Raw genomic sequence first — 25,278 nt, 5'->3', positions numbered from 1 at the left:
TGTTGCATGGGAAAGATGACGTTGATGATGTTGATGCTGATGATGATAATGATGATGACGGCAACGGGTTGGGGCAACTTTTGGTCTCGTTTCTCTTTGGTTTGGCTATATATCAGCGTCCAATCGCTGGTAGCATAGCAGATATTATATAGTACAGCACTGTGTATGCATGGAGATTACTGTAGCGGATGTATATATTTCCGGCTTGATAAACACACTGGCATGTGACACGAATTGCGCAATTCGCGACAACAATGGCATCATTTTCTACATTCTCTACCTAGCATCATCAACAATAACTTATAATCAATCATCACTTCACCCGTCAACACATCTGCACTCCCATCCTCTCAGGCATTATCGTCTCGTCCAGCCCCGGAATATCGTCGAAATTCTCCAATTGCCAGAACGCCCTGCAGCCAGCGACGAAATTATGAGAAATATCAGAGACTGCATCCTCGGCCATCGGCGCAAAGCAGAGTCGCATGTACTGGAATGCCCGACCCCGCATAGTCTCCGTGGGCGCAAACATCATGCCGGGTGCAACAATACATTGGAATGGTTTCTTGAGCAAGAAAAACCACAGCGCAGTGCACACTTTCTCCGCGCCATATATACTGAGCAATGGATGGGTGTCATAGCGGATTTTGATCCAGATAAACATACCGGCCACGGGCCAGTCAAAATCATACATGGGTGCTTTACTGATGACAGACCAGCTGTCCAGTCCGGGGACTCCGTCAATAGCAACAGTCTTACCTTCTTCAAGGATTGTACACATATCATGCACGCGACGCTGATAAGCATCTCGCAGTCCTTCAAGCCAGCCGACCCAGCCGTCCATTGACCAGCCCGATGTATCTTTATCGGGGGTTTGCGCTACAGTGGATCCTTGCTGCTCCAGCAACAACTGAGCAATCATGGCCTGGACAAATCCCGAGGGCTGTTGGGTGGAGGTCTCAGTGATGCGTGTTATACGCTCAATAATTGCTGGCTGGGCAGTAATCCAGCCAAGACGACAGCCGGGGGCAATGGTCTTGGAGAAGGTGTCTAGGCGTACGACACGACCATCCACATCCACTGACAAAAAGGAAGGGCAAAGACTGTCCAAAAACTGGTAGCCAGAAGATCGCCCCTGGGAGTTGTAGTTTTTGATATACGAATCTCTACGCACGGCTTCGCCACGGTACCCAGCAGCAGTTTCCCTCAACGAGGGAAATTGGAGGTTCCAGTACGGCTCGTCCTCGATAATGATTATGTCGTACGCTTGACAGAGCGAGTATAGTTCTTTACGGCGCTCAATGGGCGTTGTGCTGCCAGTGGGGTTTTGACCGAGACTGTTGTAGACTAACATTAACACTTCTTCGTCAAGCCAAACCTGAAATCCGGGAGGAAATACTGACGTTACCGTATACATCAAGTGCGGGCGCCTACCCTTTTTAAAATCCCAATTACTGAGCACATCCTCCAAACCGCCCGGTCCAGCGGCTTTCATTCCATCGGAGTCTACCGCGACGGTCACAACATTCAGACCTCGGGGCTTGACAGTCTGGACGGCATTCATATATGCAAATTCCTCGAAGAGAACACCTTCTTTATCCTGGATCCAGTCTTTCTTCTCATCCCAGGGATTCGTAAGGGCCTCAATGGCCTTTCCGAGTCCATCGGTTGAGCCACATGACATTATAACTTCCGGTCCATCGATGTACGGCACATTCGGATGGAGATGGTCGCGGGTGAATTCGCGAATAAAGGTATAAAGAGGCGGATAACCTTGAGCGGTGCCATATTGTAGAGCGGTTTCCAAGTCGATCTTTTTCAAAAGATCGGTGGTTTCCTTGATCTTTGGCACCCTCAAATGCCACTCCGCCGGCTTGTTGCTATTGCTCTTTGACGGATCCAGTAGCTTGAATCGTTCCGGACGGGCGGCAGTAGCCTCAAGCGTGTCGTAGGGGAAGTATGACTCGTGGGGAAGGCCTAAGCCATGTTTCAACAAAAAGTATCAGAGGACGCCGGCAAAGTCAAGGCGGTCAAGGAAAACTACCTACCACCGGCCAGATTGTGCAACCCAGGCATGGATAAATATTTGTACAAGCCCTTGACTTGACTGTTTAGACGGTTTTTAGTGACTTCTGAAAAATGATGCGAGAGATCCAGCGGTGCACACAGCGTGCCCTGGACATTCTGCGGATTGGCCATCGTCCCTTATCGTGTGCAGACAGCCACAAAGCGTATGCGGCGACGGCGTATAGCAGCGAATCTCCAATGTTTTATGCGTGACACAGAAGAGAGAGAGAGAGAGAGAGAGGGAGAGAGAGCGAGAGCGAGCGAGAGAGACTGGTATGGGGCGGGATTGCGAAATAAGAGTTGCCGATTGCCTTCCTTAGAAGGAGGCACCGGCCGATTTGTAATCCCGGCAAGGTTCGTTACGGTAAGATTCGTGCTTATCTCTCGGTATCTCCATGGGGAAGAGAGAGTGAGCCAATCACGATGCTCTATCACAGCCAGCTCAGGTATTCAATGTATACGGTATTGTCACCAGAGCAGCAATAGATCAAGATAAGACAGACCGCACGAGATAGCCCGCCGTGCAAACAATGCAAATATGTATAGTCTGCATTATATAGTTACTTATACACTTATATCCTCAACACTCATATACTCAACACTCTACTCGCTCCGCACAAGGAGTACTCCGTAGTTCAAAGTAATGAGATATGCCACGGTCAGCGACTCTCTGGAATGACGTAGGGCGTGCCGATTGGCTGTGGCTGCCCGGATTTACTGATGATCCGGGCCAGCGTGCCTTCCCCAAGGATCGGCGAACGCGGCCCATGGATCATGCATTCATAGTCCATCAATGGTCCTATATCTGCCTATCTATCTATATGTTTGTATATTCTCTCAGCGTCCTCACGCTCTTCTTCAAGCGCTGTCGTTTGCTTTGATATATTTCGAAATCTCCATACCCGCGCCCTTCCGCCCCAGCATTCATATGCATTCTTCCTGGAGATCCGCTCAGCATGATTGCGTTGAACAATGACGAAGAGCAGCGCATCTACCTTGCTCCTCCCTTGACCGATGATGAAGGCGACCGTGAGCTGCAGGATGAGAATGCACATCTGCTCGACGTCGAATCCGCCGACGCAGAAACCGGCACCACATTCCGTATGCCGGTCTGGCTGAGAGAGTCATCTTCGTCATTCCGTTGGACCTGGGTACCTCTTCCATTGAGAAAGGCTGGCCGTGCCACAGCTCGCTGGATAAAAGGTCCCGATCCTCCTCATGATCTGCTATTTCAACCTTTGTTTCCAAAGTTCCAAGAGCTTCCCGTGAGGTTTCTTGACCGATATGCGCCCAGGAAGGCCCACAAAGTGACTTTATTACTCTCTGTCTATGTGCTTTGGCTGCTGCCGTGGTTCATTACGCTTGTAAAGTCGAATTCATCCGGCCGTATTGAAGGGTTTGGACGTCCGCAAGCCATATCTTGCACTGCAAGCTATTGGTAAGTCATACACAGTATCACACCCTGTGGTGATTCGAAATGCTAATCGGCATGACAGGTCTGCTGGGAACGGCTGTGGCTTGAATGGAAATGACTGTCGACCGTTCAGTGCCTCTCACTTTGCTTTCCGTTGTCCGGCTAACTGCAGATCAGTTATTCTTCAAAAGGAACAAACTATCGGCAACCAAACTCTCAATTACCAGTCTCTCGTTGTAGGTGGCCCAGAGCCTGACTCCTCAGACCCCGGCATCTATCGGGCAGATAGTTTTATCTGTCAAGCTGCCATCCATGCTGGCGTCGTCAGCGACTCAGCAGGTGGTTGCAGTGTAGTGAAACTAAATGGTGCAGCACACTCATTTCCATCGTCAAAGCGTAATGGGATAACATCTACAGGTTTCTCATCTACCTTTCCCAAGTCATTTAGCTTTGTTCCACTCTCTGATGGGCAGGCCACCTGCCCTGCGGACCCACGATGGCCACTGCTCGGTATCACCGTGGCTGCGGTGGCCCTTATTTCCATCTTTACAGTATCACCTGCCGCGTTCTACTTCAGCACTTTTGGCTTGCTCATTCTTCATGTCGGAGTGGTATCTGACCCTCCGAACCTTCCCACACTGACAGATCTATTTTCTATCCTGCTGTCGCGCTTACTTCCAGCGTCCTTCATAGTATACGTTTTGTATCTTTATGCCGCACGTCCGCTTTTGGAACGAGTTTCACATCCAGGATACCAGCTGGAAAAGACGATCTTGTACCTGACTCCAGCATTTATCGGCGCGCTGAACAACTACACATTCGCTCTTTGGATACCACTCCAGCGACTTACTCCCCATGACCTGCAAAACCAGCCTGGCGCCAAGGCTGCACTTTCAGTTGTGGTTTCTGTCATCATGGTGATCGTGCTGAGTCAAGCATGGCTAATCCGGCAGGCTGGACTTATGCCACGATATCTGATTGTATATCTTTCTTTTGTGGCTTTTCTTCTCTTTCTGCTTTCGTTGCCTGGACTCCGGCTTCGGATTCACCATTACATTCTTGCGATGCTGCTCATGCCAGGAACTGTGATTCCCACCCGAGCATCCTATGTTTATCAGGGATTGCTTTTGGGTCTGTTTATTAACGGCGTTGCACGATGGGGGTTTGCTTCTATTGTCGAAACCCCTGCAGCTTTGGGCGAAGACCCCACGACTCCTGGCGGATGGTGGGGTGCTTCATATCCAAATATCACAAACTCGTCTGTATCAATCCATTTGGACACCGCCCCTAGCACAATCATGCCGTACAATGATGAAATATATAGCGGCAACGGGAACATCACATTCTACCTCTGGGAGCGACAACGCATGGAGAATCTCGGTGTTGATGGCATCAGTATTCTCCTCAACGACGTCGAACGATGGCGTGGATATCTAGACGAAGATCGGACAGGAAAATTCACCTGGCGCCGACAAGGTCGCCGAGGTTTAGAATTAGTTGAGTATAGGGGTATTGATTTTGATGTACAAAACGAGAATGACGACCATGACGACTTTCCTTTTACAGCACTCAACGACGATCTACAACCGCGCTCGGTAGATCGAGGCACACATATGGACATAGACACGGATGGGGACAAGGACGAACCGCAAGACCTCTTTTTCCGCTTTGCATTCTTGAGGGGAGCTCAAGCTGGTCATTACGGAGGAGCTGGTGTTTGGCTTAAGGATGGAAGATGGCTTGATCCTCCTCCGCAGAAGAAGCCTGATCCGTGAGGGATTTCCTTGCTATTTAGAACAATCATATAGTTACGTACGGATGCCAATAGCCTTGGAGCTGACATGGCGTGGAGTTTTATGTGAATATGACAATGTATGATGGATTTAAATCACTACCTAGGTAGTTAACCCTATGAATGATGGAAACCAAGCTCTGATTATGCAGTAGTCTTTGGTTGTGTCATTACCGCAGAATTCTCGACATATGATGGCTGCTCCAATGTTTAAGATTCATTCCGAACAAGGAAGTCTTCATTATGTGTGGTGCCTTGTAGAGTTACTCGAAGGGTATAGTTTTACACTGTACGAATTAGAACCAATCTATTTCCCGCAATAACACACGTTCCGTGCAAACCTAGCCCTTTTCAATAATTCTACAGTCTCATCCGAGCGGGTTATTTTTCCTTCCTTGCTTGAATTATCTCAGTGTTCAAAAAGGCGTATAACAAGCTGGCGGCATGCTAAGGAGATACCCGGAGATGATATCGGTCTTGATCCTCCTCGTCCGCAATTCATCCACATAAGAGATGTATATCTTGACGTGAATCCTGAACATTAAGGTTGCTGTACAGTGCCAGTCCTTTATCACACTAAAACCAAATTTATTGTTAATAACGAAGTCAAGTTAGGTATCCCTAATCTTGATAGACAGCAGAGACCCTGGAATGAAGAGGATTAACAATCTATATTCTAGAGCTCTGAGATAATACGCACGCTTTATTGTGAATTCAGTGATATTCTTCCTGATCAATACCAAAATCTTTTCTACTCCTCTACAACTCGGTTTTAATTCACCAAGTGTGTACTATGAGATATCTAACATGGCAGCATAATTCTTCCTCAGAAATCAGTAATCCACCAAGAGAAGGCACGAGCCCGACCCGCACAACTCTATTGCGCCTCGTAAATATACAGAGTGCTATTATGCTGATCAGGCATGAACCACATCCTCAACTTTCCATCCACAACCTGCGCATCAATTGGGTTCTCGGTCAAGGTGACGCCCAGATCACTGGTCAGAGTGATGGGGACTTCCCATAGCGGTAGCATGGTCAGCATATCAACGAGCGCTATTCCGCCAAGGCTGAAGCCATCGAGCGTAGCGACGCCACCGCACAGCATCACGGGGCGGACGGGGTTGAAGTTGATCTGGTAATTGTAGCCCCTCTGAGCAAGAAGGAGGTTGGGCAAAGCATGATGACCCAGGAATTTGCAGTCCTGGTAGCCAACGTAGAAACTGGGGTTGGGTACGTCTCTCATTGGGTGGGTGAAGCCGGGCATGGGTGTAAAGCCCATGGGGTATTCGTTCAATGAGAACGTCGTTGCGTTGGCGCCGTTCCAGTTTAGTGTTACTAGCTCGTTGGTGAAGATGTCGTGGACAATGCCGCCGTTGTGATCGCCCACACGGAAGAGACGCGTTGTGTTCAGGTTTAATGGGTCGATTCGAGCAATTGTGGCCGTGCTGTTGGGTCGGTATTGAGCGAGGGTGATCCAAACGTAGCGGCCATCATAGTCGATGCCACCGCCATGGTATTCCATGTCTCCCGGAGGAGTGAGTGACGCATTGGCGATGACCTGGCCTTGGAGATTGTAAATGAGCATATGGCAATATCCAGCACCGTCAGTTCGGTCAGTGCCATTGATGGTTGCGTTGTATTTGACCGTCGATTCAGTGTACTGGTTGGATGTGACGAAAAGACGCTCGTCGCCTACGCGCGCCATTCCCTCGGGTTCTCCAGTGTTGCCTTGCATCTTGGTTTTGGAGACCAGTTTCCATTTTGTCGAACTACTCAACGACAGGAAAAGATCCACGATGGCGCCGCCATCAGTAACGGCATGCGGCGGCGGCAGAATGTTACCAGGAAGAAAGCTTTCGTTCCGGTAGACAGTAACATTGGTGTTAGAAGCTGCACTGACCGTCGCCAATGCGGCTAGCAACAAGGCAGAGGCACGCATCTTGAGTGAGTGAGTGAGTGAGTGTGTGTGTGTATTGCAAGATATAGCTAAGAACGCGGCAGACAGAGGGACTGAGTTTGAACCGCTCGAGGGGTTCGCGACATACAAAAATTCAATAAGACGAGAGACTGCTCGAGGTAGGTCATGGTCGTTTTATACTATCATAGCCATTATATCTTGAGCTTCACCGTTGCTGGGAGGCTGGTAAGCGCCAGAGGAAGACCGGGGAGATAGTCTGGCACGTTGTGATGCGGGGATATGCCATTCGACACCATCGAGTGGTTTTTAGGTTGGGTACCTGCCGGCACTGCCGGTGAACTGTGGAATTATGGACGAAAAACAAGATATTTTTTCTCTTTTCCGACTCGGGTCTTTCATTCAACTGTAGACTTTCACCGTGCCTGGAGTTGTCGATTAGCATTGGCCAGCGCGGTCTCATTGCCGGGATGCGAACTTACCGTCGGCACAGGCGCCGGCCCAGCACTGTGCTTTCTCATTCCACGCCACGCAGCTTACGACTTTGACGCCTGCTCCAGCAGGTATAGTCGCGACGATGTTGCCGCTCAGCACGTCCCACGCAAATACAGACGCTTGGCTTCTCTTGTCCTTGGCTCCCATATCTGCAGCCTCGCTTCCGCTGAGGACGACAGCGTCCGCTCTGGCAAACACGGAGCGGATCCGAAGCGACTTGTTCAAGTATTTCTCTCCGAACTTATTGACTTGTGTCTCTCCGCCGTAGGATTTTAGTAGCTTTCCGTCTGTGCGATCGAGCATCCGGATCGTGCCGTCCAGGCTGGAAACGAGAACCGCATTGCCGTCGGCTGAACAACGAACGCTGGTGACCGGGTGAGCCACGACGTCTACGGTGGTACGGCCCATGCGGAGGTCATATATTCGTACTCTGCCATCGTAGCTTCCGCTGGCAATCGAGTAGCTGGGCATGTGAACGTGGAGCGAGGAGACTGTGTCGGAGGCTTCGGTCAAGCTCTGGATGGGCTTGTACGAGCTGGATTTCGCGTCCCATAAGTTAATCGTAGTATCAGCGCTGCCTGAAGAAACACAATTAGTGGACATCGCACAATGGAATCAATAGGCGTGTTGTACTTTACCTGTGACAACTACGGAATCCTCTTCGCCGGCAAATTGCACGGCTTCCACACGGCTCGAGTGGCCGGACCACCTTCTCACAGTAGCCCCCTGTTCAACATCCCAGAGGAAAACCTGTCTGTCGCCTCCTACACTGGCAAAACGTGAGTTGTCCGAGCTAACGGCGATATCAAGTACCGAGTACCCATGCGCCTCGTATTTCTGGATGGGGTGGATAGTTTCGACGAGCGACTGGGTATTCGAGCTTGGTAGAGCCCGCGACAAGTGTATAGCGCGGTCAGTCGAACCTGTCAGGACGTATGTTCCTGGGTAACTGGAAAATGTCACGGTGTTGACGGGGCCTCGAAAGTGAAAGTGTCAATACCAAAGATTCTTCGCTGCACAAAGCTGCGTCACGTACCATTATGGGTTTTCAGAGTGTGCGTATGGCTAGATGGGAAATGGCGGCTGCGTGACATCGAGATAAACTGGCTTGTGAGACGTCGGAGTTCGCTAAATATGCAGACGATGAAGTTTTCATTACTGAGGACAAACAACATCATCCATGGTTGCGATTGAAGAAGCTCCTCCGGCGGTGGGGTCTGCGGAAGCTCAGGCCCACCACTTTATTTATCTTCCAGCGGCTCCTACTACAGAGTGCTCATGTTGGAACAATGAAAGTATTAAACAACTCGATTTGACAAGCTACGGTTCAAGTGAAGGGATATTATGTAGGGCGCAAGTAGAAACCATTACTCAATCGACATCAGAGACAAAAAGAATCACCGACGCATCCCGGTCAGGGATCGTCTGGCCCAGGAGAATGAATACTTTTTGTTCGCTCACTCAGGATCAAACCAAAGATATAGGGTAGTCACGAAAACGAAATAGAAAGAAACGCAGAGTGCACACATGTTGATAAGCCGCCACCAAAGAATATTCTCGAAATGTAGGTATCAATCCAAAGAAGTTCAACGGCGACCGCTTCGGGCAGATCCTTGCATCTGTTCCATCTCCTGCTCGAGCTGTTTGATACTGCAAAAAAGTTAGACTAACCTTCACAAACACATACGGGGCGGAGAAAAAAAATTAAGACATACGCGGCATGTGTAGCCTCCAAGTCCTTGTTGAGACGGTCGCGCTCTGAAATAAGCTTCTGCTCCCACTGTCTGAATCGTTGTTCTTCGACCTTGACTTGCTCGGTAAAGCGCTTGCGCAGGTTTTCTTCTTCCTCTTTGAACTTGGGGTTGTCCAACTTGCGAGGTCGGGCCTCCCCAAACTTCCTTGTCTCCATCTGCTGGGCACGGTAGGCTTCGTAATGAGACTCCTCGGTGGTGTGGATGAGGTCAAGCATGTGAGTGCGGATGAGGATGGAACGAAGTTTCTTAAAGTCGCAGTGGTCTTCATTCTCAACTTCCGCGACACCCCAGGCATACTGACGGCCCTTGACAACCTTGCCCTCATTGTTCTTCACGTCTTTCTCAGAGCCAATAACGGCAAATGGCATAGCAGCCATCAGGCTACGGGCATGAGCAGCGGCGTGCTCATCGTCCTCTTCCACTGGTGGCTGATAGATCTGGATGCCTTGAGACGCAACAACAGCACGAACCTAGATCACGTCAATAAAAATCTAGACATGTGTACGGTTAAAGCAACGTACCCTCTGCTTGAAACGAGCCAAGTCGGAGGGACTGAGAGTATCGGCCTTGGCAATCACAGGAATCAAGTTAACGCGGGAGCTCAAACGCTTCATGACTTCAATATCGAGGGGTTTCAAGGTATGGCCGGTGGGACGAATGAAGTAAAGACAAGCGTGGACACGCAGGTCAATCTTTTCTGTTCGGCGAGGTTGTTGCTCTTGCAACATATATGACTCGTGCTGGTCGTCCAGGAATTCGATAATGGGTTGCCATGAATCACGGTTGTTCACATAGTCGCCGAAGCCAGGAGTGTCGATAACAGTGAGGCGGACTGCAAGACGTCAGACATGGCCAGAGCATATGGATAATCACGATGACATGTACCTTTGAAGAACTTCTCCTCCAATTCTGCCTTTGTGATCTCAATTTCAACAGTCTTATCAATTTGCTTGGCGTGTCGCTTTTTGTGGTCGGCGTAGTTTTTAATCGTAGTCGAAAAAAGCGTGTTGATGAATGTAGTCTTTCCTAAGCCAGACTCACCAGCAACCTGCACACACGCACTACTTGTAAGCTTTCTTGCTAGTTGCGTTTTTTTGCAAAACCCAGGGAAGACACACCATAATCGTGAAAGCTGCTCCCCGCTTTGCGACAATCTTATGGCTATTCCATCCATCAATTCAAGTCCGAACAATCACTGGTTCACTGTAGATCATCACACAATTCACGTACCGCTGGTTGGGGAGCTAGAAAAGGAGACATCGATCAGTAGCTGTTCATGTATGATACAGGCATTGCATGCAAATTCGCACTGGAAGAGTTACGAATACTTACATTGGCAATGCCAATAGGCGAGGCAGTCTCAGTGGTAGCCATCTTTAACAAAGTGATTCAGAGAATTGAAAAAGAGCCGAGTCACAGGAGCTGTCTGTCTTAGACCACAGAACTGCAGCAGTGAAAAAACAGAGGGAGGCAGGCAAGACAGATGAAGAGGAAAGGGGAATCAGATGGGGAAGCAAAAGACGGAGACGGGCTAGGAGACACTAGCTGGCTAGGTTGGCGGTGATTGTTCTGGCGATGGTTGTCTTGTCTGCCCCTGAACTCTGAGTCCGAGTTGTACACAGCTAAACAGAAACGAGCGAATGACAGCCTCCAGCCAGCCCCTAATCCGGGAAGGCGCAGGCCCCGGACCGCGCTTGTCCGAGTCAGGCTAGCCGCGTCTCCGGAGCGGATTAACTATTGCTTATCGTTCCGAGGTCGAAGAAAAGCTTCAAAAAATTGTTCTGGCGGAGGGGCGATGCTTGTTCCAGACAGCAGGACCACTCATTCACCGGAAAATGAAGACGGACTTCAAGGTACGCCCTTTGCGTATGCTCTCGCATTAGCGCTCACATGCTGACTCTCCCCCAATTGCAGTTCTCCAATCTTTTGGGGACTGTTTATCGCAAAGGAAATTTGCTTTTTACCCCCGACGGAACCTGCCTGCTGTCGCCCGTGGGCAACAGAGTCACCGTTTTTGACCTGGTCAAGTATGTGCTATTTATGGTTGCCGGAAGCAAAAACAAATGATTAACAGCGATTGTAGCAACAAGTCCTATACTCTACCTCTTTTCCACCGCAAGAACATCGTTCGCCTCGACCTTAATCCCCAAGGCAATTTGCTTCTGACCGTCGATGAAGACGGCCGTGCCATTTTGACCAACTTCAAGCGCCGCATTGTTATTTACCACATCTCACTGAAGGGCCCAGCCGATGCCCTGAAATTCTCTCCGTCCGGCCGTCACTTCGCAGTGGGCGTGGGACGGCGACTGCAACTATGGCAAACACCGTCGGTGCCAGGGACTGATGCTGGCGGAGATCTGGAATTCGCGCCCTTTGTTCTACACAGGGAGCTAACAGGGCATTTTGACGTCATTCAAAATATCGAGTGGTCGAGTGATTCTCGTTTCATCCTAACATCCTCGAAGGACTTGACTGCGCGGATATGGAGCCTAGACCCCGAAGACGGATTCGAGCCGACTACCCTTGCAGGACATCGTCAGGGAGTCAAGGCCGCATTCTTCTCCGCAGACCAAGAAGCTGTAAGATTTGATCGACCAATGTTTGCCATAGCGTCTTGCTGACTCTCCGTTAGATTTACACAGTAAGCGAGGATGGTGCGCTTTTCCGATGGGAGTACACATCAAAAAGGCTAGAAGAGGAAATGGAGCAGGACGAACGTTGGAGAATCATGAAGAAGGATTTCTTTTTGCAAAATGATGCCAAATTGAAATGCGCTTCTTTCCATGCCAAGTCAAATCTCCTGGTGGTTGGTTTCTCCAATGGCATCTTCGGTTTATATGAATTGCCGGACTTTAACAACATCCATACATTGAGGTAAGTCAATCAACTAGTGGAAGCTCCTAATATATAAAGCTGATTGCTTTCAGTGTGTCACAAAGTAACATCGACTTCGTCACGATGAACAAGTCAGGAGAATGGCTGGCCTTCGGGTCGACTAAGTTTGGTCAACTCCTCGTCTGGGAATGGCAGTCGGAGTCATACATCCTTAAGCAGCAAGGGCATTTGGATTCATTGAATTCCCTAGTCTATTCAGCAGATGGGCAGCGGGTAATCACTACGGCCGAGGATGGTAAAATTAAGGTGTGGGATACTACATCCGGATTTTGCATCGTTACCTTTACAGAACACACCAGTGCTGTCACAGACTGCAAGTTTTCCAAAAAGGGAAATGTTCTTTATACATCGTCACTGGACGGTTCAGTCAGAGCCTGGGATCTTATAAGATATCGCAATTTCAGAACTTTCACAGCTCCATCTAGACTTGGATTCACGTCTTTGGCTGTTGATCCCAGTGGCGAGGTTGTTTGCGCTGGGTCACAAGATTCTTTCGACATACATGTTTGGTCTGTGCAGACCGGTCAACTGCTTGAACAACTCGCTGGGCATGAAGGGCCTGTCGTGTCCTTGTCATTTGCTGCAGATGGTAGCCATCTGGCCAGTGGTAGCTGGGACCGAACCGTCCGAATATGGAGTATTTTTGGCCGGTCGCAAACCAGTGAGCCTTTGCAATTACAGTCCGATGTTTTGAGTGTCGACATGCGGCCTGATGGAAATCAAATAGCCGCGTCGAGTCTTGACGGCCAACTCAGCTTCTGGAATGTCTTCGATGCCGTTCAAGAAAGCGCCATTGAAGGACGCCGGGACGTTTCCGGAGGAAGAAAAATCTCTGATCGGCGAACAGCTGCCAATGTGGAGGGTACAAAATCATTTACAAAAATCGCATACAGCGCTGATGGATCTTGCTTGCTAGCTGGTGGTAACAGCAAACACATTTGTCTGTATGATGTTACCACAGGCTCGCTCGTTAAGAAGTTCACCGTGTCTGTGAACATGTCACTTGATGGTACCCAGGAGTATTTGAATAGCAAGAACATGACCGAAGCTGGGCCCCGCGGCTTACTCGACGAGACCGGTGAAGCATCAGATCTCGAAGATCGTATCGACCGCAGCTTGCCCGGTGCTAAGCGTGGCGATGCCGGAGCGAGAAACACAAAACCCGAGGTGCGGGTTTCAGCCGTGTCTTTCTCTCCAACTGGCCGATCTTTCTGTGCGGCGACGACAGAAGGCCTTTTGATATATAGTCTGGATACAGAATTCGTCTTTGACCCATTCGATTTGGATATAGACATAACTCCGGATTCTATCCTCGACACGCTAGAAGAAGCTCGAAAATCGTCTCACGCAACATCTACGGAAGATGCTTCGTTCCTCAAGGCTTTGATAATGGCATTTCGCCTGAACGAAGCCCCGCTTATTCGGACCGTATATGAGAGCATTCCATATCGGGACATTCCGCACATTGTACGCTCTATTCCGCAGACATATCTCCCTCGGTTCATTCGGTTCATTGCCCATTCAACAGATGAGACACCTCACTTTGAGTTTAACTTGCTCTGGATCGAGTCTATTCTCAGCGTGCACGGTCGGTACCTGAAAGACTATAACGGTCAACTAGCACCGGAACTCCGCGCTCTACAGAGAGTTCTAGATGATTTTAGAGACAGTCTCAAGCGCCTCACAGAAAAGAATGTGTATGACCTGAACTATCTGCTGTCTAAACCTGTTCTTGGGTCAAAGAGAACAAACGGCACACTGAGGATTGATGAGAGTGCGCCAGTTGATCAGGAAATGACAGAAGTAAACTGACGCTGGCAACGGAGCCAGTCTCTTAATGAGTTGTTGATCTCAATTTGTTTCTGACCGGTCTTTGCATATTCTTTTGGCGGGCGTATCGGGTAAGTCTGGATACCTGGGTAGAATACTCCAAAAGTGTTCGTTTGCATCGTGTTGCATCTTATTGTTAGTTAGAATTTATGTACATATCTATGCGTGGCGAGAGCCATGAATACAGCTGAACTATATAAGATATCACATTATAGCAACACCATTAGGCGGGCTAGCCACACCTCCAGGAACCTGTATACAGCGCGCATCTATGTTAGTAGGGGGACCTCGGGTTCAACAATGCTAAGAAGAATAGTGTCTCACGTTTAAGGGCATGCTAGAAAAGAAAAAGGTCCATCGCTTTTTCTCCGCGCAATGACTGGCTAGTTTTTCCAAGTTGAACATCTCACCCAGGGCCATTCCCCAACCGGCCAAACACCATTGATGAACAGACCATTCCTGAGGTATCTGCGGACCATCCACCGGGGAAGATTCGACTGCGACTGCATCACTTACCAATGCGGCGAACTGGTTGTCCCAAAGCCATCGGAGAGTGGCTTCGCTGGACTCAATTCCTACGAATTTCGAGACTGGTCGTTGACCAAGTGCGATGCCTTCCTCGACGGGAAGGTTTTCGTATGCCTTGGTGAATCCAACGCGAATGAAAAGTATATCCCCAGGCCGGAATGAAACCTGTTCCTTTGCGGCGACCTGTTTGACGACATTGAGTGGAATGACAGTGCTCTCGAAAGGAGGAAATATAATGTCATGTTCTTCGGCGTAAGAGGCAATGTCGAGCAAAACACCGCGCCCAACAACGCCACCATTGTCTACCCATGCTATGATCAAAAGTCAGAAACACAGAGTTGGAACTGGGAGAGGAATGTTAGGACGGTAATGATAAGCCACTGCTTACTGTCAATTCCGAGGATGTTGGTGCTCTCAATGGTCTCCTGTGTCGTCCCGTTGTAAAATACCTTGTGCGCTTGATTTCCTGATCTTGAAAGTTAGTCAGAATCCCTGAATCAAATATATTTTCAGATCAGAAGAGGAACCAAAATGCCTAAATCCGTCCCACTGCGAGCTCGACTGGGTATTGAATACCAAAACATCGTCGTTCACTGATCTAGGTGCCTTGTTATGAATTTTCTGCTCGAACGACTGTCGGCCAAATGCAGGCTTATGCAACGCATTCAGCTTCCAGTCCAGTGAGAAGCGAACTCCGTCTTTTATCTCCTCTGCTGCTGCCCGCTTGACAACGTCTGGTGTGAGCAGATTCAGCATACCCAGGTGGTTGTCTTTGCCAAAGAGGCCCCAGGTATTGCCCTTGGGGCCAGAGGGGTCAAGAGTGAGGTTGTCGAAAGACGGAATTTCTATTTCTTTTACTGGAGACATGTTTTCGATCTTTTTCTAATATCCAAGCATCAAAAAGATACGGCGGTAAAATTCAAGGTGGCCCTGGAATCCGGGGTAGGCGTGATATGATAGATGTATAATTCGAGGTGCGGGGAATATGGTTCCCAGTCTTGTTTGAACATCTATAAACATCGCACCCATTCACTTTATGTAGAAACCTTGACCTGTATCTAGTAGAGGGGATATGCCTGCGTTTAGGAAAATAATCCGCGTCGGATTTGTCTCCGAGTTGCGGGGTTAACCTAGAACATTCTGCATCATAAAGAAAAGGCTTGTTTTAAATGGATTTCTAGAGAGAACTCGGGCTCAAGCCACTGATATCAACCTTGAAAACACTCTAAAACACTGGAGTAAGTTTCCTCAGGCGTAGAACACATCGGGATTACCTCCGCCTGCTGAATACATATATATAAAGGGAAATTCGATGGTAATGAACTCTCTTCCCTAGAATACCTCAGAATTACACTTCATCATTTAAATAAGTTCTTATATTCTAAGATAAAGTCTCTTAATCTAACACACTACTACTAGTATAAGAAAGGTTACATAGGAAAGGTTGGTGGTTGAGCTGTTCCTCGAAAGCACACAACCGTCCCGCACTTAGCCCTAACAACAGTAACCCTAAAGTGAGAGAGATACCTACCCAGTTGAAAGCATTCGAGAAGCTCACACAGTATTGTCTCTGTTATGTAACAGCAGTTTGCGTTTGAACTTGAACTGGCTCATCTTCCATGCAGTGAGATTTCCCGGCACTTTTCCAAGTCCGTCTGTCTACATCTATCCGGGAACGTCGATATCGTTACCATAAGCCCTACTTTAGAAGTTGATCAACAGCGTTTTTCGATCGATTGCAACCTCAGGACCTGGAAACAATCAGTCATTGTTCGGGAACTAATCAAATCTCCTGGCCGAATCTTTGGGTGTGATTCAAGTTTCTGGCTTGGTTCTTTGTACCTTGTTTTGCCACCGGCATTCGAATGGCCCTGAGGCAAACTACATCTCCTTGTGTTTAAGTAAACACAGCATCCACTTTAATACTTGACATTGGCTATAATATCCAATTACGGTTTAATGCAAGACAAGTTGGGCAAAGTACATGTAACAACACCTGATGACTCAGTCGATGAAAACGTTGGGCTGTACCGAAGAGTCCAAGTGGCTTTCATCTTGTTGTAAATCTATAGAAGCTATATTTTTATAAGTTGAGGGCCCTGTTTAAGGTTTTAGACAACCCAAGGAAGATCGTATAGTACATTTATCCAAATTTTCAATTCACCTTATACAGACGCAAGGGGAATACCTCGGCACACTTGCAATTTGCCCTGCCGTCTAGAAAAGCAACTACGCTCAACCAGTTAATAAGGCCAAGAAAATTCTTTGCGTGCCTAGAACATAGCTCTCTGTCAATGTTTGTTGTTCAGGTGAGCTTCCTTTCGTTCCAACGAACCATGTTCTATGTTGACAATGCTGCGAGGAGGCAGCATTCCGCAATTTCGACTTGATTCGCGTTGGTATTTCCACATACGACTTAATCAAAACATTGCATGATCGGAGGCCTTTATGCTTTTTGCATTTAAAATAGAAGCTGCAATTGGGCTTTTGTATTTCTGATTCCTTTCTGTTCTCTGGTAGGTTTTCGACACCGTCCAATCATTCGCCAAAAGTCGTTTTTTTTCCCTTTTGTTTTTGTTTCTCTCTTGTCGGTCGCTATTACCAACTAAAGTCAATCATTTGCTTATTGTCTCTAGCCTGAGGCAGACAAAGATTGCGCTCATGTTTGTGCCGCTTTTCCTGCTGTTTGTTTCCGGGATTGTCCAGTCCGTCGCGGCGAAGGATGTTCACCTAAGATGGAATATTACCTGGGTCAATGCTGCCCCAGATGGCTATGAGAGGCCCGTGATTGGTATCAACAATGAATGGCCTTGTCCCCAGATTGATGCCGAACAGGGTGACAGGCTTATTGTCGACGTTGAGAACGGCCTGGGAAACCAGTCAACTGGCCTCCACTGGCATGGTATACACCAATACACGACCGGAACTATGGATGGCACTTCAAGCGTTTCCCAATGCCCTGTTGCTCCTGGTTCGAGTATTCGTTATGATTTTATTGTTAGTTCCTTCCATGAAAAGGTGTTCCCAAGACGGCGTGCTAATCTCTCTTTTAATATCAACAGCTTGACCAAGCTGGAACGTACTGGTACCATTCGCACAACATGGGACAATACCCTGATGGCCTGCGCGGCGCGTTGATTGTCCATGATCCAAATCCTCCTTTTGATTTTGACGAAGAAATAACCATCACCTTGACGGACTGGTACCATGAGCAAATGACTGAATTGCTCGACCAGTATCAGTCAGTTGATAATACGGAGAATAACTTCGGCGAGGAACCACTTCCGGATGCTTCTTTGATCAATGACTCCACGCAGACGCAGTTCAAGGTCCAGCCGGGGAAGACTTATTTCATTCGCTTCATCTGCATTGGAAACTGGCCCGGTCATACGTTCCTTTTTGAGGATCATGAGATGACCGTAGTCGAAATAGACGGCGTCTGGATAGAACCATATCCAGTAGGCGACAAGAACATTCGCATCACAACTGGTCAACGTATGGGCGTTCTTATCAAAACCAAAGACGATGCAAGCAAGAACTATGCTTTCTGGGATACCATGGATATCAACATGATGTTCATTTACGAAAACCGGACGGTCCCAGACAATTACAACCCTAATGCAACTGCATGGCTGGTTTACGATGAATCCTTACCGCTGCCACCACCTCCCGTCGTTAATGAATTTGATTTTATCGATGATGTTGAGTTTGTGCCATACAATGGTGATCCTATTCTGGAGCCGGTCGACCACCAAATTATTCTCCATACTGGCCAGACGGTCGAAAATGGGGTGACTCGGTTCACTATCAATGGACAGACATACATACCTCAGCAAGTCCCCACACTTTACACAGCATTGACCGTCGGTTCTGAGTATTATTCCAATCCGGACGTGTACGGGGACGTTAATCCTATTGTTCTTGAGTACAATGACGTTGTGGAAATTGTGATCAATAACTATCATGATAATCTCCATCCATGGCATTTGCACGGCCATCAATTTCAAGTAATTCAGCGTAGCGCTGTTGATGGAGGCTACTTTGATGGCTACTTCGCCAATGTATCGTCCACCCCAGTCTTACGTGATACCATCATGGTGCAGAATTATGGACATGCGGTGATCCGATTCCGCGCTGATAACCCAGGAGTCTGGCTGTTGCATTGCCACATTGAGTATCATGTCGAGGCTGGCTTTACGGCAACCATCATCGAAGCACCCGACAAACTGCAAGACTTGTACATAACTCCTCAAGATATACGTATCTGTGATGCCTACGGATCGCCTTCTAGCGGGAATGCGGCTGGAAAAGAAGGATTGGATCTTGACGGTGCAAATGACTATATATATCCAGGTGATTCAGGGTGAGTTTCAGCCTTGTACTTCCCTTGTTGCTTCCTGTTTAATCAATTATGACCTGTGAGGTTCTCAACTAACCCGGAATTAGGGCTTCTTATCCCCCGCCTGAGGAACCGTAAATCATTTACTTCCGTTTCGGGCTGATTTTGGCCTAAGGCTCTTGGCCTTTGCAAAGCTGGTTACCTACATGCTTTATATTTGCATACCGCATATCTAAAAGAACTGCCACCTGAAGTCTGCCTGTGGTAAATTGAAGTTATTAACACGTTTAAATCTGTTCTCGGTCCTTGTCTCTCTTTAACCAGGTTTTCGAAGTCTGCCTGCCAGCGTGGCACATATTCTTAGATGTAATGTCTATTTCTAGTTTTCTTGTCATAAATTCTGTTTCAGATGTATATATATCTATCAATTAGATTTTTATCAACCAATAATTCAATTTTCTTGGTTGAACTTCAATTGAGGTGACTGACTATTTGCATCCAGCCATTTGCCAATAAACATGTCTACTTACGGCTTTGAAGATATCTATAATATCTGCCTACCATTAGCAAGTTTACATAAGTATGTAAAAGAAAAACAATTTTACAATAGCAATCCATACAGAGTTCAGATAGATGATTTTAGCTTCCTTCAATAGTACCCAGATACATAACAGGCATGCTTGCAAGTCCTCCTATTGTTCACCCTTTGCTCTCGACATTTTTATGCGTTCCTTTTAACTAACGATACAGACACAGTAGGAAATAAAAAAAAAATAAGTCAGAGTACAGGTATTTTTTGAGATAGTGGGTTAAAGGCCATCAGTTTCTCAAATCTGGCTTCGCGTCCTTGGCCAGAAGATTTTCAAACCACTCATAAGCGACAGCTAGGGTGTCTGGGTAGCCCATGTGGGCTAATTTTTCAACAAATCTGCTCCTTATGTTAGAAAAGCTTTGAACAATGGAAATAGACGAAGCACTTACCGGCCTTCCTTGGGGCTTCCATAGTTGAACAGGAGAAGGGAATCTTCGATTGGGACGACGCCATCATCGACACCCTACGGATCGTTATTAGCGAACAATGGACCACGAATTTTATTCTATCTCTTTTGAACTAGATGGTGGAGAAGAGATACTCACATTCAACAAAAGGAGCCTGGAGGTAGGCTTCTTTGCAATTCCTGTCTCAAGAAGCGAGAACTTCTTCTGCGCATTCTTTTTGAAATCCTCGACACTTTTGTATCCGAACTTCTCGGCCATAGAAGTAGATAGTCTATATTAACGATCATTAGTATTAAGCAATAGAGGCATGGAGAGTTCTAAAATCTCTTAGGTAAAAGGAACAGAAACTAACATGAAAGGGTATTCATGATCATCAATTCGCTCCAGCCATTTCTCATCCAAGAAGTGATGCGTGCCGGGCCCATGTGCGACGCAGCCCAAAAGCTGGTCACGATGAGTTGCAGCTGCACGGATGGCATAGAAACCTCCAGCGCTCAAACCCCACGCTGTGACTTTCTGCAAATTGAATTCAGGTCGAGAGGCGATGTATTCCAACACCGAGTTCCACAGCCGATCTGGAGATTCCGGATCGGCAGGGTCGGCAGGACAGTCAGCCGTACCTGGGATCTCGCAGATGACAGTTGCCCATCCGCGACCGACAAGTTCATGGGTGCGTTGGGAGTTGTCGCACCGATATCCATCCAGGCCGGTCATGAGCAGAACAACGGGAACGGGATTAGTACGGTCTGCATGCTGTGGAATACGAACTAACAGAGGAATGGAGGCACCATCCTTGCCTGCACGGTATTTGTGAGGAATGACCACTTCTTTAATTGGTGGGCTCCACGTTGATGCGGCTTTGAGGTAAACCTGCTTCTGGCGATTGAAAGCTGCGCGCTTCAGAAGGCTTGTTGCCACGCTGCCTTTAGGATCAGGGCTGACGTATGGGAAGCGCGAAATGCGATAGACAACAGCTGCACGTCGGTAGTATTCGGCGGCTTGCTCTTGTCTGCCATCTTCTGCTGCTTCACGGGCTTTGGCCTCGAGAGCTTCAGCTGTCGGCAAGAAGGAGTTGGTGAACTCGTCTGCGTAGGCGTCATTGATATTTTCAGCAATGAGCCTCTCGAATATGGGCTCGAAGTCTTCATAAGCGCCGTCATGGAATGGATAGACAGATTTCATGCACTATGTTGATTTCGTTAGCATAAGGCGACCAGATCATAATTCTCTGACTTACAGCCGCTTTCCATTTGGATTCCCACAGGCCCTTGATTGAGTTCTTGTGCGGATAAACCGCATAGAACTTGTCGCCCAAAATCCAATTAGTCATTCTGTCTTTTGACAGGAAACTATAAATGACTGGCAAGGTAGAAAGAAAATTGGAAGAGCAAAGAAGAAAATTAACTTTCACTACGTTTGAAAGTAATACAGAACTATCATTATACTTTTTCCTCGGTACCCTCTGCCTTTATCAAGGTTTATCTAAGGTTTCATTAATTGAACTAGAAAGAGGTACAATCCAAATGCGTATTCGATTTACTTCCGAGACTGGGTAGATCGTGTCGAAAAACGTCTCTTTGGGAGGCGAAGGGTTCTTCCGTCTGCAGAAAAGACGTGAGCATTCAATCTTGCCACAACAAACAATTGATGCGCATAGCTTTTACCCGATTCAAGTCACAAACAGTCTATGAGTAGTATCCTGTGCGCCACTGAAAACATGTTTCCTCACTTCCGATTGCGATCAGGTAATTCCCCGAGCAAAACTTGCAGACGTCCTCTGTCTCCACATTATTTGATCACCTCGATTCTTTAGATATCTCTAGAATTGGTTTTTTATAGCAGTTTAAGACAATTATTTTTTTGTTGCTAGCAAGGTGGCGCAATTCCTCAGCTGTACGAAGAATTTCCGTTTTCGGAAATTCTTTCTCAAATAGGAAAGTCCAAATAACCAGGTTCAGAAGCCCGGCCAAGATGCAACATACCCTCAAAATTGCAATTAGAGGCAAAGTATTATCAGACCTAACGTTACAGTGAAGCGGAAAAAAAGGTTGCTGGTTATATCGGAGATTTTGATTTTTTATTATTCTCTTGTTTGTGGATTTACATGACCGTCTTCCGGTAGGGGCACCCGATGGGGAGCGGGTTTCCCATGATCGTTATGACAGCGTCTTTGCAGACAGCAAAGGTTTTGTAAACCTTTTGCCTCGTGATTTAAATACTATAAATGCAATTTGTTGCCTTCAAAGTGATCAGTATGTGTAGAAGCCTTTACAAACTGTAGTTACTATGAAATCAATGAATGAAATCAATAAATCTCCTTTCTCATGTTTAGTATTTACAGAGTAGACAGATAACAGTTGAATGAACCTCATTACCCCCTCATGCGTCAAACCTTAGAAAGAAAAGAGAAACAAGCTGCAAAAGAAAAAAAAAAGGAAAAAAAAAGAGAAGAAGAAAGAGAAACATGTGGCAAATGAGAATAACTTGGAGCTTCTTAAATGTTGGCACCGCCATTGACTGGAATTGTTTGACCTACAAAATAGAGAATCGATTATTAGCTTGATATTTGCCAGGGACGAAAAAACAAGAGTTGGAGCTTACCATTAATCCATTCGCCATCTGGACTGGCTAGAAAAGAAACAATTCGGCCAATATCAGCAGGAACACCGCATCTTCTGAGTGGGCTTCCATTAGCCAAGGCGGATTCGATTTCCTCCAGAGAAGACATCTTGTCGCATCCTGGAGCGTATCGCCAAGCGTTCGCCAGCCACATGTCGCTCTTGATGCCGGCTGGCGCAATGGCGTTCACCGTGCAAAGTTTTTCGCCAAAGTCAGCGGCAAAGCAGCGCGTAAAGCCTTCAACTGCTGACTTGCTGCCTGCATACAGAGCGTGGCCAGGGACAGCAACGCCGGCGGCAATTGATGACATGAGAATCACGCGCCCTCCCTGCTCAATATACTTGTGGGCAGTTTTGGTGACGAAAAACTGGGCACGTGTGTTGAGGTCAAATATCTCGTTGAAGTCCTCCAATGTCGTTTGGCTCAAGGGCTTGAACTTTTCCTTGCCTGCATTGGAAACAACAATGTCAATGCGGCCGAAGTGTGCCTGCACGTTGCGAAACAGATCCTCGATCTCGTCGACATTGGTGATGTCGGCCTTGAAAGCCGCGCCACGGGATCCCAAGGCCTCAATGGATTGAATGACTTGGTTGGCAGAACTTGCGCTGGAGGAGTAGTTGATGGCCACGTATGCACCTCGTTTGGCTAGTTCGAGGGCAATGCCAGCGCCAATACCGCGGCCGGCACCAGTGACAAGTGCTACTTTACCAAGAAGATTTCTCTGTGTGGCATAGCTAACACTGCCATTTGTGTTGTTGCTTGGAGCTACCATGGTGAATTGATGTGGAAGAGGAGCGCTGAAAATGGTGGGAAGAATGATGAGAGCAAGTATCGAGGTAACGGAAATGAGATATATATGAACTAGAACTGGAACTTATGCAAGGAAGCCTCGAGGCTAGATGCTTTTCTCTATGCGGTATAATGTGTAGCTTTGAGCTTCCAATGCGCCAGAGGACGCGCGTTAAATATTAGTAAATGACCGCGAGCGTGTTTATCTGAGGGAATATCCCCCGCTGGGCTTGAAAGATAAGACCACAAACATCCTGAAATCAGAAGAGCCAAGAATATCCGGTGTTTTCGGGAAAACATACATCTACTGTAGGATAAAAATAAACCCCAGTCTCAATTATGTGGCTGTGGCAAATTCACCTTCAGGGTTACATTCTGTATCTGAAAATTGCCGAAAGCGGAAATCTTGCGTTCTCTACTGTTTTTGGGTACGTCGCAGTGCCAAGAAACGTTGAAAAACAAACACACACTGGAAAGCATCGGATTTTGAGTCTACTCCACCTGTTTGTGAAACCAAACCATCAGCTGATAGATACAAGCTTTGGTTGCAGTTGATGCAGGTGTTGGACAGGTGCGTTGGCCACAGGTTTGCGTATTCCTAGCCGGATATTTGAGCGTGGATTATAGCACGAATGCGGAATGTGTAGCTAGGCATAATGCAAGATAATTGCCTGAAAGCACCTCGTTCTCCGGCACAACGGCGATTCCAGTGTTTCCTAGAGATCGGACTGGAGATTGATATTCCAATCTTATCTCTGCAGGACAACAGACATCATCCGGTGCAGAACATTTGACCTATACGCCAGTTGTGTACCTAAGAATAATCAACCAGCAATACTGATCGAAACAATTCATTTGAGGTCTATAGACGCAAAGTCTTCAATTCAGGTTCCGCCATGGCCCCGTCTCTTGAAAACGATGATTTTTCGCCATCCGTGTTTGTGAGCTCAAACAAACCAAGTTTGGACATCAGCTTTCAAGGTAACATTTGTGGACATTTTCTGGAGCCAAATTGAATAAGGAATTACTGACAAACCGCATTAGACTACCTTGAACTATCCAAAGTTGTTTTTGACTGGGCCGACAGTTACGACTCCAAGGTAATCTTGACAAACACATGACTTTATTCAAGAGACTAATTAAAATTTAGGACTGGGGAAGACTAAGAGGAATTATTGCTCCAACATTGACTGTGAGCCATACGAAGCCAATGTGTTACATCCCACTTACAATGCTATAGGTCGATTACACCGAAGTTGGGCTTCGGCGCTGGGAATCAATGAGCGCCGACGCTTTTATGGATATGGTGACTGATCCTGGATTTTTGGGCGATCCTACTGTTAAGACTCAGCACCTCTTGGGACAGACATGGTGGGAGAAAATCTCTGATACCGAGGTTATCGGTCATCATCAGCTTCGAGCTGCCCACCAGGTCTACACCGATACGGACATGAAAACTGTTAGAGTTAAAGGACATGGTCATGCCACAAATGAACACTACTATCGCAAGATAGATGGAGTGTGGAAGTTTGCTGGTCTGAAACCTACCGTTCGTTGGAATGAGTATCAATTTGAGGATGTCTTCAAGGCTTGTTACAAATAGTGTGGTATCAAGAAGGGTATTAGTCAACAAAGGGACAAATTAACTAATTAGGATTGAAGAATGAGAACTTGGTGCTCTGTAACTAGGTAGTCAGCGCAACGCGTGGAATGCAGGATGGAATGAGAATGAATACTTCGGCCAGGCTCGGCCACGGAATAATACTCCAGGGTTGTTGACAATGTACCACAACACAATTAACGCTGTTTTTCTTTTTGTCCTTGTTTAAAAATTTGTAG

At 47.3% G+C, this 25,278-nt stretch overlaps 11 protein-coding genes across 11 annotated transcripts, besides 1 other annotated feature; 4 read left to right on the top strand and 7 right to left on the bottom strand.

Annotated features, from left to right (window-relative positions):
* Positions 1-14: 14 nt before the first annotated feature.
* Positions 15-60: a repeat region (Identified by RepeatMasker using a combination of RepBase library and repeat library created with RepeatScout).
* A 265-nt stretch (positions 61-325) lies between these two features.
* UA08_00438 (hypothetical protein) lies at positions 326-2,199 on the bottom strand (the record flags this gene model as incomplete). The annotated part of the gene is made up of 2 exons (XM_020260244.1): positions 326-1,977; positions 2,049-2,199. 2 exons carry the CDS (start codon positions 2,197-2,199, stop codon positions 326-328), a joined length of 1,803 nt encoding a protein of 600 aa, XP_020123962.1.
* An 824-nt stretch (positions 2,200-3,023) lies between these two features.
* UA08_00437 (hypothetical protein) lies at positions 3,024-5,256 on the top strand (the record flags this gene model as incomplete). Its single annotated transcript, XM_020260243.1, has 2 exons — positions 3,024-3,505; positions 3,564-5,256. 2 exons carry the CDS (start codon positions 3,024-3,026, stop codon positions 5,254-5,256), a joined length of 2,175 nt encoding a protein of 724 aa, XP_020123967.1.
* Positions 5,257-6,150: 894 nt separating this feature from the next.
* On the bottom strand, positions 6,151-7,215 carry UA08_00436 (hypothetical protein; the record flags this gene model as incomplete). The annotated part of the gene is made up of 1 exon (XM_020260242.1): positions 6,151-7,215. The coding sequence occupies one exon, from the start codon at positions 7,213-7,215 to the stop codon at positions 6,151-6,153; it is 1,065 nt and encodes a 354-aa protein (XP_020123966.1).
* A 378-nt stretch (positions 7,216-7,593) lies between these two features.
* UA08_00435 (hypothetical protein) lies at positions 7,594-8,780 on the bottom strand (the record flags this gene model as incomplete). Its single annotated transcript, XM_020260241.1, has 4 exons — positions 7,594-7,616; positions 7,674-8,264; positions 8,325-8,663; positions 8,723-8,780. 4 exons carry the CDS (start codon positions 8,778-8,780, stop codon positions 7,594-7,596), a joined length of 1,011 nt encoding a protein of 336 aa, XP_020123965.1.
* Positions 8,781-9,272: 492 nt separating this feature from the next.
* UA08_00434 (Septin-like protein spn4) lies at positions 9,273-10,814 on the bottom strand (the record flags this gene model as incomplete). The annotated part of the gene is made up of 6 exons (XM_020260240.1): positions 9,273-9,336; positions 9,402-9,910; positions 9,962-10,272; positions 10,326-10,520; positions 10,671-10,710; positions 10,773-10,814. 6 exons carry the CDS (start codon positions 10,812-10,814, stop codon positions 9,273-9,275), a joined length of 1,161 nt encoding a protein of 386 aa, XP_020123964.1.
* A 461-nt stretch (positions 10,815-11,275) lies between these two features.
* On the top strand, positions 11,276-14,147 carry UA08_00433 (Periodic tryptophan protein 2-like protein; the record flags this gene model as incomplete). Its single annotated transcript, XM_020260239.1, has 5 exons — positions 11,276-11,293; positions 11,355-11,467; positions 11,515-12,019; positions 12,073-12,314; positions 12,368-14,147. 5 exons carry the CDS (start codon positions 11,276-11,278, stop codon positions 14,145-14,147), a joined length of 2,658 nt encoding a protein of 885 aa, XP_020123971.1.
* Positions 14,148-14,324: 177 nt separating this feature from the next.
* Positions 14,325-15,560, bottom strand: UA08_00432 (hypothetical protein; the record flags this gene model as incomplete). Its single annotated transcript, XM_020260238.1, has 4 exons — positions 14,325-14,357; positions 14,682-15,004; positions 15,082-15,159; positions 15,221-15,560. 4 exons carry the CDS (start codon positions 15,558-15,560, stop codon positions 14,325-14,327), a joined length of 774 nt encoding a protein of 257 aa, XP_020123970.1.
* Positions 15,561-17,354: 1,794 nt separating this feature from the next.
* Positions 17,355-19,170, top strand: UA08_00431 (hypothetical protein; the record flags this gene model as incomplete). The annotated part of the gene is made up of 3 exons (XM_020260237.1): positions 17,355-17,690; positions 17,756-19,056; positions 19,140-19,170. 3 exons carry the CDS (start codon positions 17,355-17,357, stop codon positions 19,168-19,170), a joined length of 1,668 nt encoding a protein of 555 aa, XP_020123969.1.
* Positions 19,171-19,851: 681 nt separating this feature from the next.
* UA08_00430 (hypothetical protein) lies at positions 19,852-21,361 on the bottom strand (the record flags this gene model as incomplete). Its single annotated transcript, XM_020260236.1, has 5 exons — positions 19,852-19,960; positions 20,014-20,087; positions 20,170-20,302; positions 20,384-21,216; positions 21,269-21,361. 5 exons carry the CDS (start codon positions 21,359-21,361, stop codon positions 19,852-19,854), a joined length of 1,242 nt encoding a protein of 413 aa, XP_020123968.1.
* Positions 21,362-22,525: 1,164 nt separating this feature from the next.
* Positions 22,526-23,422, bottom strand: UA08_00429 (hypothetical protein; the record flags this gene model as incomplete). The annotated part of the gene is made up of 2 exons (XM_020260234.1): positions 22,526-22,563; positions 22,633-23,422. 2 exons carry the CDS (start codon positions 23,420-23,422, stop codon positions 22,526-22,528), a joined length of 828 nt encoding a protein of 275 aa, XP_020124541.1.
* A 913-nt stretch (positions 23,423-24,335) lies between these two features.
* UA08_00428 (putative scytalone dehydratase) lies at positions 24,336-25,042 on the top strand (the record flags this gene model as incomplete). Its single annotated transcript, XM_020260233.1, has 4 exons — positions 24,336-24,420; positions 24,484-24,539; positions 24,590-24,631; positions 24,680-25,042. 4 exons carry the CDS (start codon positions 24,336-24,338, stop codon positions 25,040-25,042), a joined length of 546 nt encoding a protein of 181 aa, XP_020124542.1.
* Between the last annotated feature and the right edge of the window lie 236 nt (positions 25,043-25,278).

This window comes from Talaromyces atroroseus (assembly GCF_001907595.1).
Source record: "Talaromyces atroroseus strain IBT 11181 chromosome Unknown scaffold_0, whole genome shotgun sequence".
Taxonomy (NCBI): Eukaryota; Fungi; Ascomycota; class Eurotiomycetes; order Eurotiales; family Trichocomaceae; genus Talaromyces; species Talaromyces atroroseus.
This window is presented reverse-complemented; position numbering and strand designations above follow the sequence as displayed.